This window comes from Gallus gallus, chromosome 7, assembly GCF_016699485.2.
Source record: "Gallus gallus isolate bGalGal1 chromosome 7, bGalGal1.mat.broiler.GRCg7b, whole genome shotgun sequence".
Classification (NCBI taxonomy): Eukaryota; Metazoa; Chordata; class Aves; order Galliformes; family Phasianidae; genus Gallus; species Gallus gallus.
This window is the reverse complement of record NC_052538.1, coordinates 17923582-17940003: the sequence shown is the minus strand read 5'-3', so window position 1 is coordinate 17940003 and position 16422 is coordinate 17923582. Positions and strand designations below refer to the sequence as shown.

General features: G+C 36.2%; 1 protein-coding gene across 11 annotated transcripts in view; it reads left to right on the top strand.

Annotated features, from left to right (window-relative positions):
- The window catches only part of MYO3B (myosin IIIB), a 211163-nt gene that overhangs the window by 149561 nt on the left and 45180 nt on the right, over nucleotides 1–16422 (top strand). For 9 of the 11 annotated variants that reach the window (XR_005861643.2, XR_005861642.2, XM_040704167.2 and 6 more), the window contains 2 exons: nucleotides 3202–3265; nucleotides 4151–4286. Coding sequence is in view for 8 of the 11 variants with exons in the window: in XM_040704167.2 (XP_040560101.1) it covers nucleotides 3202–3265; nucleotides 4151–4286 (200 nt within the window). In the remaining 3 variants the exon portion in view is untranslated. Of the gene's footprint in view, nucleotides 1–2; nucleotides 109–3201; nucleotides 3266–4150; nucleotides 4287–16422 lie in introns of those variants that run through there. The other 2 variants (XR_005861644.2, XM_040704168.2) reach the window with 2 other exon arrangements.

The following is a 16422-nucleotide window of genomic DNA, read 5'->3' as shown; positions in this document are numbered from 1 at the left end:
AGGTAAATGTGCTGACTGGATCTCATCTGTCTGACCCAAATGCTGCTGTCTTGCAAATGTGGAAACTAAAAACTTTTGGAAACCATAGTGAGAACAGTTTCATCAAAGGTACCTGAAAATATCCTGCACCTCATTATCACCCTCAGGTGCCATGTTTTCAAATGTTAGCCACCAACACTCTTTGACTCATATGAACTAGCTGATGCTGAACTGCATTTATGTTGCATTTGTTTAGACATAAAATATCAGACAGATTTTCAGAAGATCTGAGTCTGATCTCAAGATACTCAGCTTCTACGGCTGATGTCATGTTTTCAGAAGTGTTGTCTGCCCGCTTGACACCTGAAATGACACCTCTTTCAGTAGTGCTCTGTGACTTCCAGTCCAGTCATCTGGTGCCCAGAGTGTACTAATGCATTAAATTATTGTTGCTTCAATGCAGGACATAGTATTTCCTGTCACTGAATTTCATGAGGTTCTTCTCTGCCTAATTCTCTATCCTGATGAAGTCCCTCTGAATGGCAACGTCATGACTCTTTATTAATGAAGACTCCATTTTACACCATTTAGGGTTAAGAAAAATTGTCTATCCCTCTGCCATGACCAGAATGACAGCCTTAAGGAAGCCCTGGTGGTAGTGTTGTTTTTTGTTTACTTGATTCATTCATTGGGTTTTTTGATTTATTTTGCTGGAGACAGTCCCCTGCCAGCTGAGGCTCAGCACTTGCCCTGACCTGTTCATGGCTAATGGTAATAAATCCCTGACTGATAGTAAAATGCTTTACAAAATTGGCAATTTCTCTTAATTTGAATTAATCTCTGTAAACAGCACCCATATCTCTGCATTATCTTCTACCAAGTGATTTTTGTTAGCTTACGGTGTACAGAAGGCAAATTGCTGAACTTTACCTTCATGCTTTAAACATTTGGATAATGTTATGGCCCTTGCAAAGCTGAAGTGCTGGCAGAACCATACTAAATTCTGGATTATTTATAGAATATGGAGATTAATCCAAGCTGCAGATTTAGATCCAGATCCAAATCACCTCAAAACCAGAATATTAAATTTAGATCACAATTTATTCCTATTTGGCATTTTGGTCCAATTACAACATAATGATTCAAGAGCAGATTTTGATTTTGACATCAATTATAGAAATATTTGAGGTTTATTCATTATTTCTAGATTATATTGGGTATATTTTCTGCAGTGTGTGGAGATGGGGAAGAATCATCTCAATAAATGCTTGAGTAATTCCGGGGGAAATCAGCAAGTTATCTAAATAATCCTGCTAAGTTGTTATTTAAGTAATATATATACAAGAGAAACAGCAAAAAAGAACTTTACAGACAATATGGTGCATGTTCAAATGCAAGGTCAAATACAGTCCTCAACATTTTTTATTCTTTTCGGTATGAGAAGTGTCTCAGTACAAATTAGAATGTGTTTTCACAGTGGATCCCTACATCCTTAGGAAAACAATATTAAATATAAATTACAGCTTAGTCAGAATATTTTCCTTTACTTCCATAACATCAGTGAATAATTGAAAAAAAAAAAAAAACCTCAAACCCAACAAGCAAATCCAAACTTCATTCACAGAATTTCAGCATTCCAGAAAAACTTGATGTTTGCCACGTCCATGAATGCTTCCTATTATTTTCACTCACCAAAATAGCTTATTGACTACCATGATACTATCTTTATTATTGTGATCAAGTCTGAAACAATTCAAGCAGCCCCTTGAGCTTTTGCAACACATTCAGACAAAATTAATCTGAAAGCTTAAACTCTATTGCAATACAAGGCTTTAAATATTTCAGTAAGCTCTGTGGATATCCTAGGATAAATATATCATCTAATACGGGCATGTGGTGATATACTGTTTTCAAATCCAATAGGTAATAGTCTAGAATGCTTCAAGTCCTTCAGTCATGTCATTTCAGTTTGAAGTATTTTTAGAAGCTACGTTTTAAAAGGTAAAATATGCATGTGTCCAGACAGTTTTTTAGAGCTCAATGTGTTGTTCTATTTTTATATGAGTCTTTTATATTCGGTGTATAAGTAATGACAAAAACGAAATTTGAGGTAACATAAATTGTATTTTCTTTTACTCAGTAAAGCAATTTTTGTCCTTTATATTTCCTCTTCCCACTGTGACTGAAAGGGCAGAAAGGTATTCAGTTGTAATAAATGGAAGTTAAACTGAAAAAGCTTACTGCCTTAAAAAGCCTTTTGCCATCCATGAAGAAAAAGTTATGATGTATGTCATAAACTGAAATCTATGACTGAAACTTACATTCCAAGTGTTTCCATTGAAATACAACTGCAGTTAACTGTATTTTCAGAAAGATTGTGACAGTGGTGGGAATTAATGATGCAATGGCTGAGGCAAGTTTTGACAAATAGAAAGTCTTGCTTTTAATACCAGTTATAGGACCACGAGCTTATCAAATAATATTTATGAACCTCAGTTTTGTTATCTGTTGAATGCAATTGGTAGAATCTTTTTTTGGTTTTGCATGACTAAAGATTCTGGAGCAAAGTTTTTTTCTGGGAGGAATTTAGTATTGAGAAGATCCATTGACTTCAAAGGCCTGCCAACAAGCAATAGAGCCTACAGAAAGATTTTATGATACTTCAATTAGCTTTAATGAGAGCAGAAGTTGACCTTTAATATTTGTATGGTAAAATAATAAAAGGTACAGACAAAGTTAATGTAAGAACTCTTACTTAATGCAAACAGCTTTAGGGGAGCACGAAGCCGTGTGTCTCACTTCTTCCCTCTTTGTCAAATTTCCTGAGTGCCCAAGTTTGAATTTCTGTGTGAAAAACAGCTCTTCCCAGCCTCTGGAGGAAAAAATGTTTCATGTTAAATCTTGTAAAATTAATTTCAACAAATTACTTCAATCTCATAGAATTCTCATAAACTCACTTTACACGTATGCACATATCTACTATATTTTAATGACGAATTCATTGCTCGTAGCCAGTTACCATGTTTAATAACATGCACTTCCTTACAAAAGGAAATGGGACTGGTCTGTTTTCTCTGAATCGATCATATGTGCATATTTAGTGGTTGGGGGAGGGGGAAGAGGGAAGAGCATCAAAAATGTGTATGCTAGTAAGCCTTTTATGAGAATGAAGAAAATACAATATTTAAACCACCTTTTTTTTTTTTTTTATCTTGCTTTTAGGCAGCAAACAAGTAACCAGTCTTCTCCTGTGGTGCCCGATTTTCTTGACAAACAAACAAAAAAGGTACTGCTAAGTTTGTATTCTAAAATAGCATTGCATTGTAACTTCAAATTCCTGAGTCCACAGCTCTGCAGTGTGTTCATGGCTGCTTGGCATCGCCATCCGAACATGAAACCGTTAGTGATGTTTTGAAGTCTTTGAGACAAAAGCCTGCTCGCTAAGAACTTTAGTTCTGTAGAAAGACAGGGAGGTACAGCGAATAAGAGAATCAAAAGGCTGGAAATTTGCTGCTGAGAATAAATGCTAGCTGCTCCCTGAGGTGATTTGTCTGTGCACTTCACTTTCTACAGATGTTAGAGCCTCTTTTTTAGTAAGGACCTGAGGTTCTTTGGTAGCACTTTGATATCCTGCTCGAATTCAATATGTGAAATGGAGGAGTCGCTCTGTGACTTGGAGCACAGCATAGTCTTTGAAGTCTGATCCAATTTTTGCTGCTTACCATTTGATGTTGAAAGGATGAAATGGAGAAAATGTACAGTTTTTGCCAGTAACTCTGCTGAGCATATGTAAGATTAAAAAAACAAAATCCCTTGGATGATGTACTTAGAAATGTTAAGCAGATTAATACCTTCCTATAGCTTTTTTCTAAAGATACAAATTAACTATGAGAGGAAATCAGCATACAGTGCATGCTATGATTTAACTGCATGAGGAAAGGGGATAAATAAGTTAAATGGAAAAAGTAAACAAATGCTTGTGACACGGATGCTAAGTCAGTGGTGCTGAAAGCCACAAGAACCTTGTGTAACTTTAATCTCGCATTAGTCATTTCTCAAAGAGTTGTGAAAAATACAAAGTTGCTCTCTGTGAGATCACAGCTATAAGTTATCATGGCAGAGTGAAATCAGCATGTTTCTTGAATGCCTAAAACAGCTTTCTTTATTCCAGAAGGATTGGGATGAGATTGCTGCTTCTCCCTTTACTGTAAAAAATACGTGCAAAATGAGTGATTCACAATTAATTAGCCAATCTCAGTCAATCGCAGACCATCAGTCAAGCCCCCTGAGATGTCCTAAAAAAGGAGGTAAGGAATACAGAGTAACAGTGATCGTTTATTTACTGTTTATAAACTGCACATTGTCAGCATGTAACTTGCTTTATGTATTCATTAACAATCCACTGGAAGGCAGGAAATATAAAGCAACTAACTTTCTTCTACATATTTTCAAACCAGAATTTTTTAAAAACTCTGAAGTGCCTGAGTTACAGGTGTAGAGATTTTTGAAAAATAATTTCTATTGAAAACATGGTTAATAATCCTGATAGACCTTTCAAGAGCTTTGGCTTTCCTTTGCCTTCCAGCTTCACAAGTGGAAGACAGTATGAAATCTCTCATGTTTGGCAGAATGAAAGACAACATGTTTGTTTATACTCACCATGATTTAGTCAGGAACACAGGAACCTCTACAATAATTCTAAAATCTATGCAATCTGATTTCTGTTTTATTTGCTTATATGTTATTATTGCCATGGTCAGTAATAGTTTAAGAACTTGAAATAAAGCATTATGGCAGTTGCTGAGTTTTAATCGATTTATCATTTATTCCAGGAAATCAATACCTATCAAAACACTTTTCTCTGTCATTGTAATCATTTAGTTTTTGCAAATTCCTGAATGCAGAAATTGGTATTGTATCACAGATTACCTTCTGCAACTTAAGGTGAAGCAGACTGATAATGTGATACCTGTGACTAGCACCAAAATAGAATGATAATACATGAATTCCCAGCTTATTACTGAAAATGAATTGTTCATAATTTTCTGTTGTATATTAATGTTTCTGTTTGTATATTTAATTGGATGCCTTTCATCTTGTCGGTCTACAAATGTTTATCTGAATACTTGGGCCCTAATCCTGCAGTTAATGTCTTTAAACTTTATAATGCTCAGTTAAACAATTTACGAAGTAAAGTTAAGAAGACAGGTACGTATCTAGAGATCCTTCTGTTATACAAAATAACATAAAGCCAATGTTTTTAGTCTTCTGCACAGGTATAATGTGTTTTCCATGCTAAAAACAAAGTGGTATGTAAATACAGCATGTTGAGAAATCCATTACACTTTCTTGCTGCATTTCAGTCCATATGGATTTTGAATCCATAGTGTGGGACTGCAGGGGATGTGTGCATTAGTATCTTAAACTATTACATCTAAAACAATAAACCCATCAAACAAAAATATCTTCATTGCAGCAAAACCCTCTTGAGGAAAGCAGTCAGGGCCCAAATCTGTCATCTTTACTGCCAATGGATATTGTACGTTACCGTGCAACTAGTTTCCTTGACATTAGTGACATCGTATCTGAAATTAAACAATTATAGAGAGTAGAACTGGTAGAATTACAGCCTCACAAACATCTGATTCCAAGCCATTGCCTAGTAGTTCAGAAAGACTTCAGAGAGTGTGAAGTCAGGGAAGGATACTGATTGAAAAAGAGATAAATTACTCTGAACTATTTAAGAAACATGTATGTGTAAAAGAGTAAGCGTGTAAGGAATTTCTCAGAAAAGCGTGAAGATACTCAAATGATCATATAAATCATGCTTCCATGAATGACTGTTAGAGAAGTAAACCTGCTGAATAATAACAACTTCTTAAAAGCACAGCTTGTGTTCAGGTATTCAGTGCTTTCACACTCTGTGCAATCTGTATTTAGTCTTATTGTATAAGGTATATTTTTAAGCACAAAGTATTTTTAAACCTATTGTGAAAACCAAGTGAAATAGCAAATATCAAACATTACTTTTGAAATAAGAACACGTGTATGCAATGCACATGTTTTATGTGAGACTATACTGCATGAGTTGTATTTCACAAAACAGAAAGCTGACAACTAGGTTGTCCAAATAATGTGGAGACTGATTTTTCATAATGAAACATCACTCTGCTATGCTACACATTCATGATGAATTCTTCTGTCATCGTGGTGGTAGTTCCATGAACCTGGAACACAAAGACAAACAGAGAAAGGAATGTGGTAGGGTTCTGCATTGGTCTCTTGCATAGTTTTGAAGCAGTGTTGTTGTTTGCTAAAGGAGGGAGTCTTTATATGTAGGATTAAATGCAAAGTGGGGGATAGGCAGCATTTTTTTCACTTCAAGAGGATTACTACTGGGTCACAGAAAAACTGAACACTGTGGCCAAACTGTGCAGTGCAATTTAAGTGCATGTGTGTGCTGTGGTGGTACAGTGCTCCAGGAGCTGGCTCAGTGCTGCGCAGGATCTCCCCTTGGCTCTGTCAGGGTGGTGAGGAAGGGCTAGCAACAAAGCCAAGGATTCCAACAACACACTCTGCCTATTATTGTTTGTTTTTAGGATGGAGAGGAGGGTCCAGTCAACACTAATAATTGAGCCAGAAGTGAGTCATTCCAGCCACAAAAAGGTAGCAGTGAAAGAACCAAAATATTGCAGAGAGAAATAATTTCCAGAGGCCAAGTTGTGGTATTCTCTTAGAAGAAATAAGTAGTGAGAATATTTGAAATGATAAATAAGAAAGAAGTGATTCATGGGGAACTCGCCAATGTAACTTTGGCTCGAAAGTATATATGACTGAGATTGTCATAAATGAATAGGAAATAGGTTTGTAAAAAGCTATTAGTATCTCTACATTGACCAGAGGATGACATGACTCTTAGTGCTAACACAGGCATTTTAAATGTGTGAGAGCATTGGAGTCTCTTACCGTGGACATTCTCATATGGGAGAAAAGGACATATTTCTTGATGATGTTTAATTTGTGCCTTGCTCCTCATGCTGTTGGCTGCAGTGCTGAAACTTTGAGAGGCAGAGGAATTTGCCAGGGTTCTGAGATGTTCTGAATTATGCAGTCTGCAGTGTCTCTTGCTCTATTTTGAAGCTGAGGTATTGAAACTTGCACTGTAGTTGTAAAAGTCAGAATATGCAATATGCCCTTTGATTTTATCTTTCATATTCTGAAAACTAATGGAAATTAGGATCCAGCCTTGTTTCAAGCTGGACTTCTACTCATCAGTGACCCATTTTGAATGTTTGCCTTGCAATGTTGGTGGTTTTTTTTTTTCATGTTGCTCTTTTTTTTTTTTTCCTCTCTTCTGGTAGAGTACTCATAATGCAGTTTGGTGAATATAGCTCTGCTGGGTTGGAAGAAACATGGGAAGGTAATCATTGTTTGTTGCACTTGTTGGAGAGCAAATATATAACAAAATGCATTAGTGCTGGACAGGGATGAAGGCTGTTGCCCAACATAGTCGATACTGTACACTGTTCAGTAAGGGGCATTGTGGGCAAAGGAGACAATATTCCCCAAAAGTTACTCTATATCTGTTACCACACAGGTGATGTTTACAGATGTACCACTCTAAACAGGAAATTTAAAATGAGTTCATTAGGTGTTTGAGCTTTCATTTTCCGAAAATACCCCCTATTCTGTCTCATTAATCTGATATCTTTTTCTGTGAAGATTAAAAGGCAAATCACTCTGAGGAGACAGAAGGGATCTGTGTAATAGACAAAGGTGTTGTGTTCTGTTTTTTCTTTGAAAGTCCACTCTTCCTTTCCTTACTTAAAAATAATTTGTCTAAATTAAGAATGTATGTTTTTTCGTTTTGTGTATAAACACAAACCTTGATTTATTCTGCTGGCAGACAGAGCCATCAGTGAGAAAACGCAGTCGTTATTTATTGGACATGATCAGATTCCCAATGCAAGTAGATTACTTGATTGTGCAAATTCTTTTCTGAAAGCACAGGAATTCTCCCAAACAGAGTCCAAAGTATAAGGGCACTGAGAGGCCTGTCACCTCAGAGTTGTTTGAAATGACCTTACGAGGCATTCTTCAGCAATTTGTAGGCCAAAACTTAGCTTGTGAAAAGAGTAGTACAAGGGGGTACAATTAAGCATAATGAAAAGATAAGCTTAAGATCTTGGTCTCAAACAAGTCATGAGACCTTCCGTAGTAGTTCTACTTGCAGGTAGGACTAATGTTTTAAATTGTTTAATTGTTTTAAACTGGGAAATAACATAGCCTCAGCTAAGATACTCTTAGCTATTGTTTGACAGTTGGGCTAGATAATATTAGAGGTCTTTTCCAACCTTTATAATTCTGTGATTCTAATCCAGCTAGAAAACAGCTGTCATTTTAATTGTGCTAGCTATTTCTGATTAAGACCAGAATCCATGCTGTGATTGACTACAGCAGTCCTCTTCCCTAACATGTTGTACCATGTCCTACCTCATGCTTGGTAAGATGCTTTAAAAGCATAAGAAAATCTTAGAGTGAGTAGTTGCATAATTGCATTTATAAGAGGTACTGATGCAATTGTTTCAGAAAAATCGCTTTATGTGCATAGTAAATTTCATAGAATTCAACTGTAATCTTAAGATACTTAGACAAATGCTTTCCTGAATCAATGTCTTTGAGATCTCAAATGTCAAGAAGCCAATTAAAAAGATGTTTAAGCATTTTGCAAATACCTTGTTTAACATTGCTACTGCATTGATTTCGGATATTGTCTTTCTAATGGGAGTAATGTTAAAATCTGAAAGTAAGTCGAAGGAGGTATTTCAAAAGGCAAATGAAAATGTATTTCTTTGGAAAGCCTTTAGAATATATTTGTGCTGAGCAAAAAGATTTGCACAGCTGATTACTGTAAATTTGCATACTTTAAAAATTGTATCTACTGGAAACTATGTGACAGTATTCATTAACATATAAACATTGATTCAGGTATTCATTATTTTGTCTTAATGGCAAAATAATCTTAGTAGACAAATATACCAATCATAGATACATGTGCATTGTCTTTCTTTGGTGGCTATGGCAGAACATTCTAAAAATTAGTTAAAAAATCTCACCCAAGCCACAGCAATTATACTTAGGTGAAAGGTCTTTGCTCCAAAGTAGAGTTTTCTTTGAAAATACTCTTTAGGCTGCCTCAGTTTCAGCCCTAGAGTACAGCCTTGATTTCATGTCTTTCATTTGTACATCAGATGTTCTTAAATACAGGGAATATATGCTACTGTACATGGTAATTTTATGTTGTATTGTAATTTTAACTGTAATCTCCTGCAATTCCTATTTGTGCATTGTTTTAAAAAAGATGGCAGCAATGGCAAAGCAATAGTCATTAGTAATTTGGTAGTGGGAACACTTTTTATGCTTTAACTCACAGAAAGCCATTATCCTAGCATGACTCTAATAGGTATTATGATAAAGGTCAGGACGTATCTCACACAAGATAGGGTATCAAGACATGGATGTTTTGAACCAAGGAAGCCACTTGCCACAAGTGAGAGATCAACCCAAAGCATTCAGCTGTTGGTCTCTGTGCAACTCAGCTTTCTATCTGTTTTCTTTATAGCTAACCTCCATATCTACATGAAAACCAAAACTGCTGTTCCATAGCATTGTGTGACATGTTGCCAAGGCTTTCCACTAGTTGTCATTGGCAGATAGGTGGTACTGACACAAAGATGCCATTAATTTCAGAATCCTATCATTCAGGATTTTAAATTAAACAGTTTATAATCTATTTAGAATTATTTTTGGTCATATAATCAGGAGTTTCATTTCATCATTTTTAAGCCCCCCGCTGAGACTAATTTTACATCGAAGGAATGTAAATCATGAAAAGCTTGACTGTAGCCAGTAAAGTTATAATTGTAAATGAAACTGGGTCTCTTAGTTTAATAAACCTGACATGAAAAATTCCCTACATATCTAGAATTCAGAGGTTTTTTGGGGATTAGGGCTTTTTTAAGTTTGAGGGGTTTTGTTTGTTGGTTGGTTTTGTTTGTTTGTTTGTTTTGAGTTGGTCAGGTTTGAGTCGGTCATACTTTTAGTAAATAGAATAACAAGATCATAGGGCAGTCTGAACCTTAACAGGAAACACTGAAGAAGCCAGAGTAGCATTACAGAGTATGATCTAGTGGCACTGAAATTGCTGGAGCTATGTACAAGGGCTGTGAGATTTCCACAGTATTCTCCTGTTACGTACCACACTGCAGACGAGTTGAATCTTAGGTCAGAAATGTTGCTAATGAAATACGTTGTGTAATGAATTTCCATGGAAAGGATCCTCCCACAGCAGTGTCTGCTTCTTTTGAATCAAAGTCTGACTGGGCACAAGCAGGAGAAAAAGTAGCTTCTTTTCCTTTTTTCCTTTAGTGATCAAGTATCACCACTTTACTGACCTCTTCAGTTGTGTGATCTATACTGGGCTTTGAGCATAGTAAACAGAAATCACGTTTACAAATCATTCATTTTTGTCTTCAAGAAATCATATACATAGAAATCATATGAAGGAAAATATACTTTTTTAGGATGTCTCTTGAGAAAATAAACTGAAAATAAAACTGTATCTCAAGAAATCATTGTTTCTGTCATTATAAGAAATGAAGAACACCTTGAGTTGTGAGACTATTTATGCAGATGGATTTTCTTGGTGCAAGTAAAGCTATCACTGTGCACTGGATTGTATGTGGTAGAACCCTGCAAGAGGCTTCAGGGGGGCTGTAGGGAGGCTTCAGCTGCCCATCCCTTGGAGAGCCCAATATTTATTTTTCTGGATCTGTACTGGGTAGGTGCCAGTTAGCTTCATGGGCCATCGAGGTGAGAATCACAGTACCTCTGTTGCAGTATTTCAGTCCTTCCATGTGTAGTTCCAGTGTGGATTCAGAAAATCTGACTCCAAAACATAAATGACGTCTGTTGAACTTCTCTCTGTCTTATGTAAAGTTTTCAGCTGTGATTTGTACTGATGACTTTTGTATTCTGAACTGGTTCACTCACAGATGCTTTGTTAAACCTTTTGCTACTCTGTGATGGCATGATTTGCAAGCTACATTCTTCCTAAGACCGACAAATCTGAAAATAAATTATGCTGTTCTTATGTTTTTCTTTACTGTTCAGCTTCTTAATTGTTTTTTTTTTCCCCTCCAATAGACAAAGACACAAACAGTGACAAGTGATAAATACAAGCTTTGATTTGTTAAACACATGTTAGCTCTGTGTTTAGCCCTAGGCAGTGAATTTCATTATAGACTGGTTTACTTCTGGATTGGTTATTGTGATTGCTTCCGATGCAAAAGGATTTGACCTGCAGTCATGACTGATTAGTATCAAAGGTGAGAGATAAAATAAAATGCATGTTAACTGCATGGGTAAACTGCATGTATAAAAAGTTATAGACAGCTGGACTCACTGCTTGTTCTACAATATGCTGAAATTCAGCTCATGTTAGCTGCATTTCAATAAAAAGATAATGTGTATTTCTTATTAAAAGAAAAAAAGAAGTATGATCAATTTAATAAAGTCAAATAATAGACATAATAACACTGTGCCACAGAAACAGGTTTTAGAAGGAGTTCTGTTTCTTCCCTTAGCACATGATGTCCAGGGATATCTTTCTGACCCAAGCTGCATTTCACCTGCTGTATCTGTGTTCGTTTTCTCTTCATGATGTACAGGTTTAGCAGAGAACTCCTTTTTGCCGTTCCTTTGTAGGTAGTTAAACTTTTTATCATGTAATACCTCACTGATCTCTTATTAATACTTGAAGTTTCTCTAAGAGTTCTCTAGCAGCTTTATTTATATTTGTTAGCCACCACTGCTCATGCTCTGAAGCAGCAGCATGTTTCAGACTGTCAGGGAAATTGCGTGGTTCCCAATTCATTGCTCTCCCATTTCTTAATGGTTCTGTAAAGTATTGAATTGCAGTATGAAAATTGTATTGTGTCTTCTCAGTATAGTTGCTTTATCTCTGAGATTATTTAACCACAATTGATAATACTTTGTGTTTGGTATTTGCTGTGTTTTGCAAAGAAAAAGACAATTCAGATACTGCTTAATTTTTTTTCCCAACACCAGAAAATTTTGGGCAATGTTTTTATTTCAGATTGTTTTGTAAGAAAAGAAAGGTTAAGACAGTTCATCATTAACTGTGATAGAGATAAAAATGTCTTCTGCTAGCTGTAAGCTACCAAATTGTTTCTGGTTATTTGCTGTTATTTGAGCGTAGAATTGGCTATTCTGAATCCTCCACAGGTAAATAGTAATAGATAGAGTTCAGGTCTTCATTGTATCTTGTATGCTGTATGTGTTCTGGAGTTGCTTACATCTTTATGTTTCTCCATGGATACTACTGAGAGAAAATGCAGTGGTAAAATTGGTAGCATAATTAATGTGAAGGTGACAGAATGGTACATTAAGTATGAGATACTTCTGTAAGCACTGTAACAACTTTATTTCTGGAAAAAAATGTGATTTCAAAATCTTAAATACTTTGTATGTGTTCAAATTCTTTCTGTTTTCTAATTTGCATAATTATCCTAATAGTAGAATTGTAGATTGTGATTCACTACTGAAAATCACACAGAGATTAATAGAAACCATAGTATATAATCTGTATGGCTGATCAATGCAAATGAAAAAAATTATGCCTCTGATAAGTAAAGTATAGATACTTAGGACAAAATATTTGCAATGACACGTGAACATCTAGAGATACAAGTTATTCACAAATACGTTTTGATCAGTAGGTTTTCCATTCTGTAAATGATGGAGTGGTGGCGAAGTATTTGGGTGGAAAGAAATTATCTTAGATAATGTATTCATTCTTTCTGAATCACTCAGCTCTGCTCATGACAACGATTGTGTTCCTTTACTCTCCTTCATTAAGTGTTTTACATTTCAGTTCTCTCAAGAATAATCTCAGTTGATTATAATGATTAAGTTGAATATAGCAAAAGCAAATACTAGCTTCTAATAGTAATTACTGGCTTGTGGAGATCATTTCTGTCCCCAGGCAAGGATAATCTTTCTTAAGGATCTTTCTTGCATATGGAGAGAATTACTGAGAGCCAGTTGTGCTCACGCGTTGGCTGACATTGGCAGTTCACCAGAAATTAAAGGCCACACTCCCACCTTTCCTGCTTGTAGTGCCTGTCCCCTAAGGGAAGATAAGAATACCACAGGAGGAATTGTTATTGTTGCCAATATGGGAAGGAGAAGCTGCTTTCTTACATGCAATCAGACAGGCAATAAGATTTTATAATAACTTCCAAGAATGGTTTAATAATTCTATTATTTATCTTACTAAAAACTTCATAGGACCAATTCTTTGTCTCTATGGTTTGTTCTGTTTGGCACAGAGTATCTCTCGTAGAAGCACAAGCATAAGCAATGAGCACTGTGAAAAGGTGGGAAACACTATATAATCAAAAAGTAGCCTCTTGCTTGCTGTGTTAGTTTGGCCTCCTGGCTGGGCCAAGTCTATAGAGGAGGGTGGAGGAAACAGTTGTGAACAGCTGAACAGCATCATGAGAGCTGGTGAAAGACCCTGTCATCTTACACATTTCCCATCTGACACATTTTGTAAGGAAACAAACAGAGAATGTGTGATTGCCTAACATTTAGGTTGGATTGCTATATCAGTCCTTTACCTTCATCTTGAGCTAGTTCTCTCTATAGGCTATGAAGCATATCTTCAGTTCTCTGGCCATGGCTTTGTGAGAGTAGTGCTGTTCTTGGGACGCCTTTCACTACTGTGCTTATGTTTACCTCATGTGCACACATACAAGTCACATTCAAAATGAGGAAAAAATTACTGTATAGTTCCAGCCTCTTTCTTTAGTTCTTTAGTCTTTAGTTTAGGATTTCCAAACACCAAAAATGCCCTCCAGCAAGGTGGTGCAGTTGTTTTCTCTATATTCTTTTAATGCTGTTCTTTACTGCATATTCTTAGTTATGATAAAGAGCATGACAATCAAATGAATAACATTCGGTGTGTGGGTTCTGAAAGGTGTTTTTGCAGGGAGGAAAAAATTTGCTGCAGCTCCATGAAAAAAGTCCTGTGAACTAATCTGAGTAGCAGCTCACATGGGTGTAGTACTAACGTTTCAAAACAACCAGCCGCTGTAGTTAAAAATACATAAAAGAGATATTTATATAACAAATATCTTTATGTTGATGATTTGTTTTTAGAGAAGTTCAGATCTGCATCCGGTGTCCCAGAGGGGCGCAGATAGAAGATTCCAGCTTGGGCCCACCTCTCATGTTTTGCTCATCAGACTTAGAGACAAGTGATATCAATTCCTTTCATCTGTTGTTCTCCATGTGCTTACAATTAATCTTTCATTCACAAGAAACTGATAAATTGGAAGTACTGCCACTTATAACCTCTTAAGGATCTGGCCCTGCCAGTGGTATTCAGAACAGCTGTTAGGAGTCTATAGTAAATATCAGTTTTCTGTCTACTGTATTAAGGATCATTCTTTGTGCCTTTTGATCATTGATTTAGGTCCCGAGAAGGGTGAGTTCCTCACCTTCATGCATAAGGGAACTTAACTATGTTAGAAAAATGAAATTTGACATGGACAGACAGTAGCTTGCAAACTGTACTCTGTTTTGAAACATTCACTGGTAGGAACAAACAGTCAACAGAGACAGCCAAAAGCAGAGATGTTTCACAGCCTTGAGAATCAAGCAGGATTTTCATTATTATGCTTCATTATCATAGGCAACCTACAGCCTCACGTTTTAATTCAAAGATTGCCTATGTAGTAGTGCCGTACAGCACAAGAGCACAAGCTGGTCATGACACAAGTTGAAGAAAGCCACAGTTAATTCACAGAACTCAATCGCCTTTTACCATCCACAAAATAAACAAGCACAGTCAGAAAAACAATGAGTATCAGTCATTCTGCAGCTTAAATTCTGCTGTTATTTGTAGAATTGCAGTGTTTTGTGGTGTGATTGGCAAGGATGGGCAGTTGACTTTTTTGGCTTAGATTCTTGTTTGTTTGTTTAAAAAAAAAAAAAAGTAATAGAAAAAAAAATAAAACATCTTCCTGGAGAAGTGGTCCATCGGTAGGGCAGAAGACACTGGTCAAAGCTGAGAGGCATATAGACAGACAATGTGAACAGAAAGCAAGCCAAAAGTGGAATGGAAGGAATACACCACCAGAGCAGGAAACCTATGTAGAGAGCCAGGGCAGAGAAAGAAGAAAGAGGAAGATGAAATGAGAAAAAATGATGGGCAAAAAAAAAAAAAGCATTTAGTTTCAATAATGACAGAACACTCAGTAACCACAGCAGTGAAGTATACTGCTGTTTTCTTTAGCATTGCTTTTCTCATATGCATGCTGAAGTTTTTCAGGGGAAGGTTTAATTTTGTTATTAGGGTATTTGAAAGGAGTACATCACTTTGTTACTGAAGGAGAGGTAAATTTCATGCTGTCTTGAAAGGCAAAAAGTTTTTGAAGGATTATCAATACTTATTAAACTATTTCCTTTGCTGAAGTACCCATACTAATGCCTTGTTAGTTTGCAACATTTTGCATCACTATTGCAACGTGGTTTTTCTTTATGCTTAGGAAGCGTGTGCCTTTGAAAGGGTAGAGCCATAATTGCTCTGAACTCCTGGAAGATAAGGAACAGACCTGGTGGAACAAGGGAAATTTTCCCTTGTGTAGTGCAACCTTTCCTTCAGAGAAACTTTTCTTTTATTATAATTATTTATGAATTTTGGAGGCAATCCAAAACAAAACAAACAAAAATAGTAAAGTGTGTCCATAACGTCACAACAAGTGAACAGACAAAATAAAATACAAGGCTCGATAGCAGTTTGTTAAGCAATTCGCTCAACTTTAGAACAACATTCCAAAAATTAACTGGGAGAGGGAAAACTGAGATTACTCCCACTGGACCTCCAGCACTTACAGTCTTGCATTCTGTACTTCACTGTCCCATTCAGTGCAGTCATACAACTGTAACGCCTTCTACTTTTTGGCAGGCATATTTCTAAAAATGGTGATGATCTCAGCAGGATCTAAATAAATCACTATTACGCTGCTGATTCATATTGGATTGAAATATGCCATAATTTTCTTTGTGGATTAAATGAGGAGTCATTGGGAGCATGAGCTGAACAGTTTGATTTTAAATGAGTCAAACTTAGCTTTCAGGCAGTTTTTGTCTTTGAAATATTGTTCAATTTTTTTGCACCATTTTACCTTCTAACATTATGGGTTTTTTCATCTGTTTCCATCTGTCTCTTTATTCAAGGTTGGACCTAAGCAAGAGATTAGGGTCTTTAGAGTTCAATTTGAATTCATTAACCTAGGGCTGTTTTGAATCTTATCTACTATTCCAGATTTTGGCAAGAATTCTAAGTTCACATTC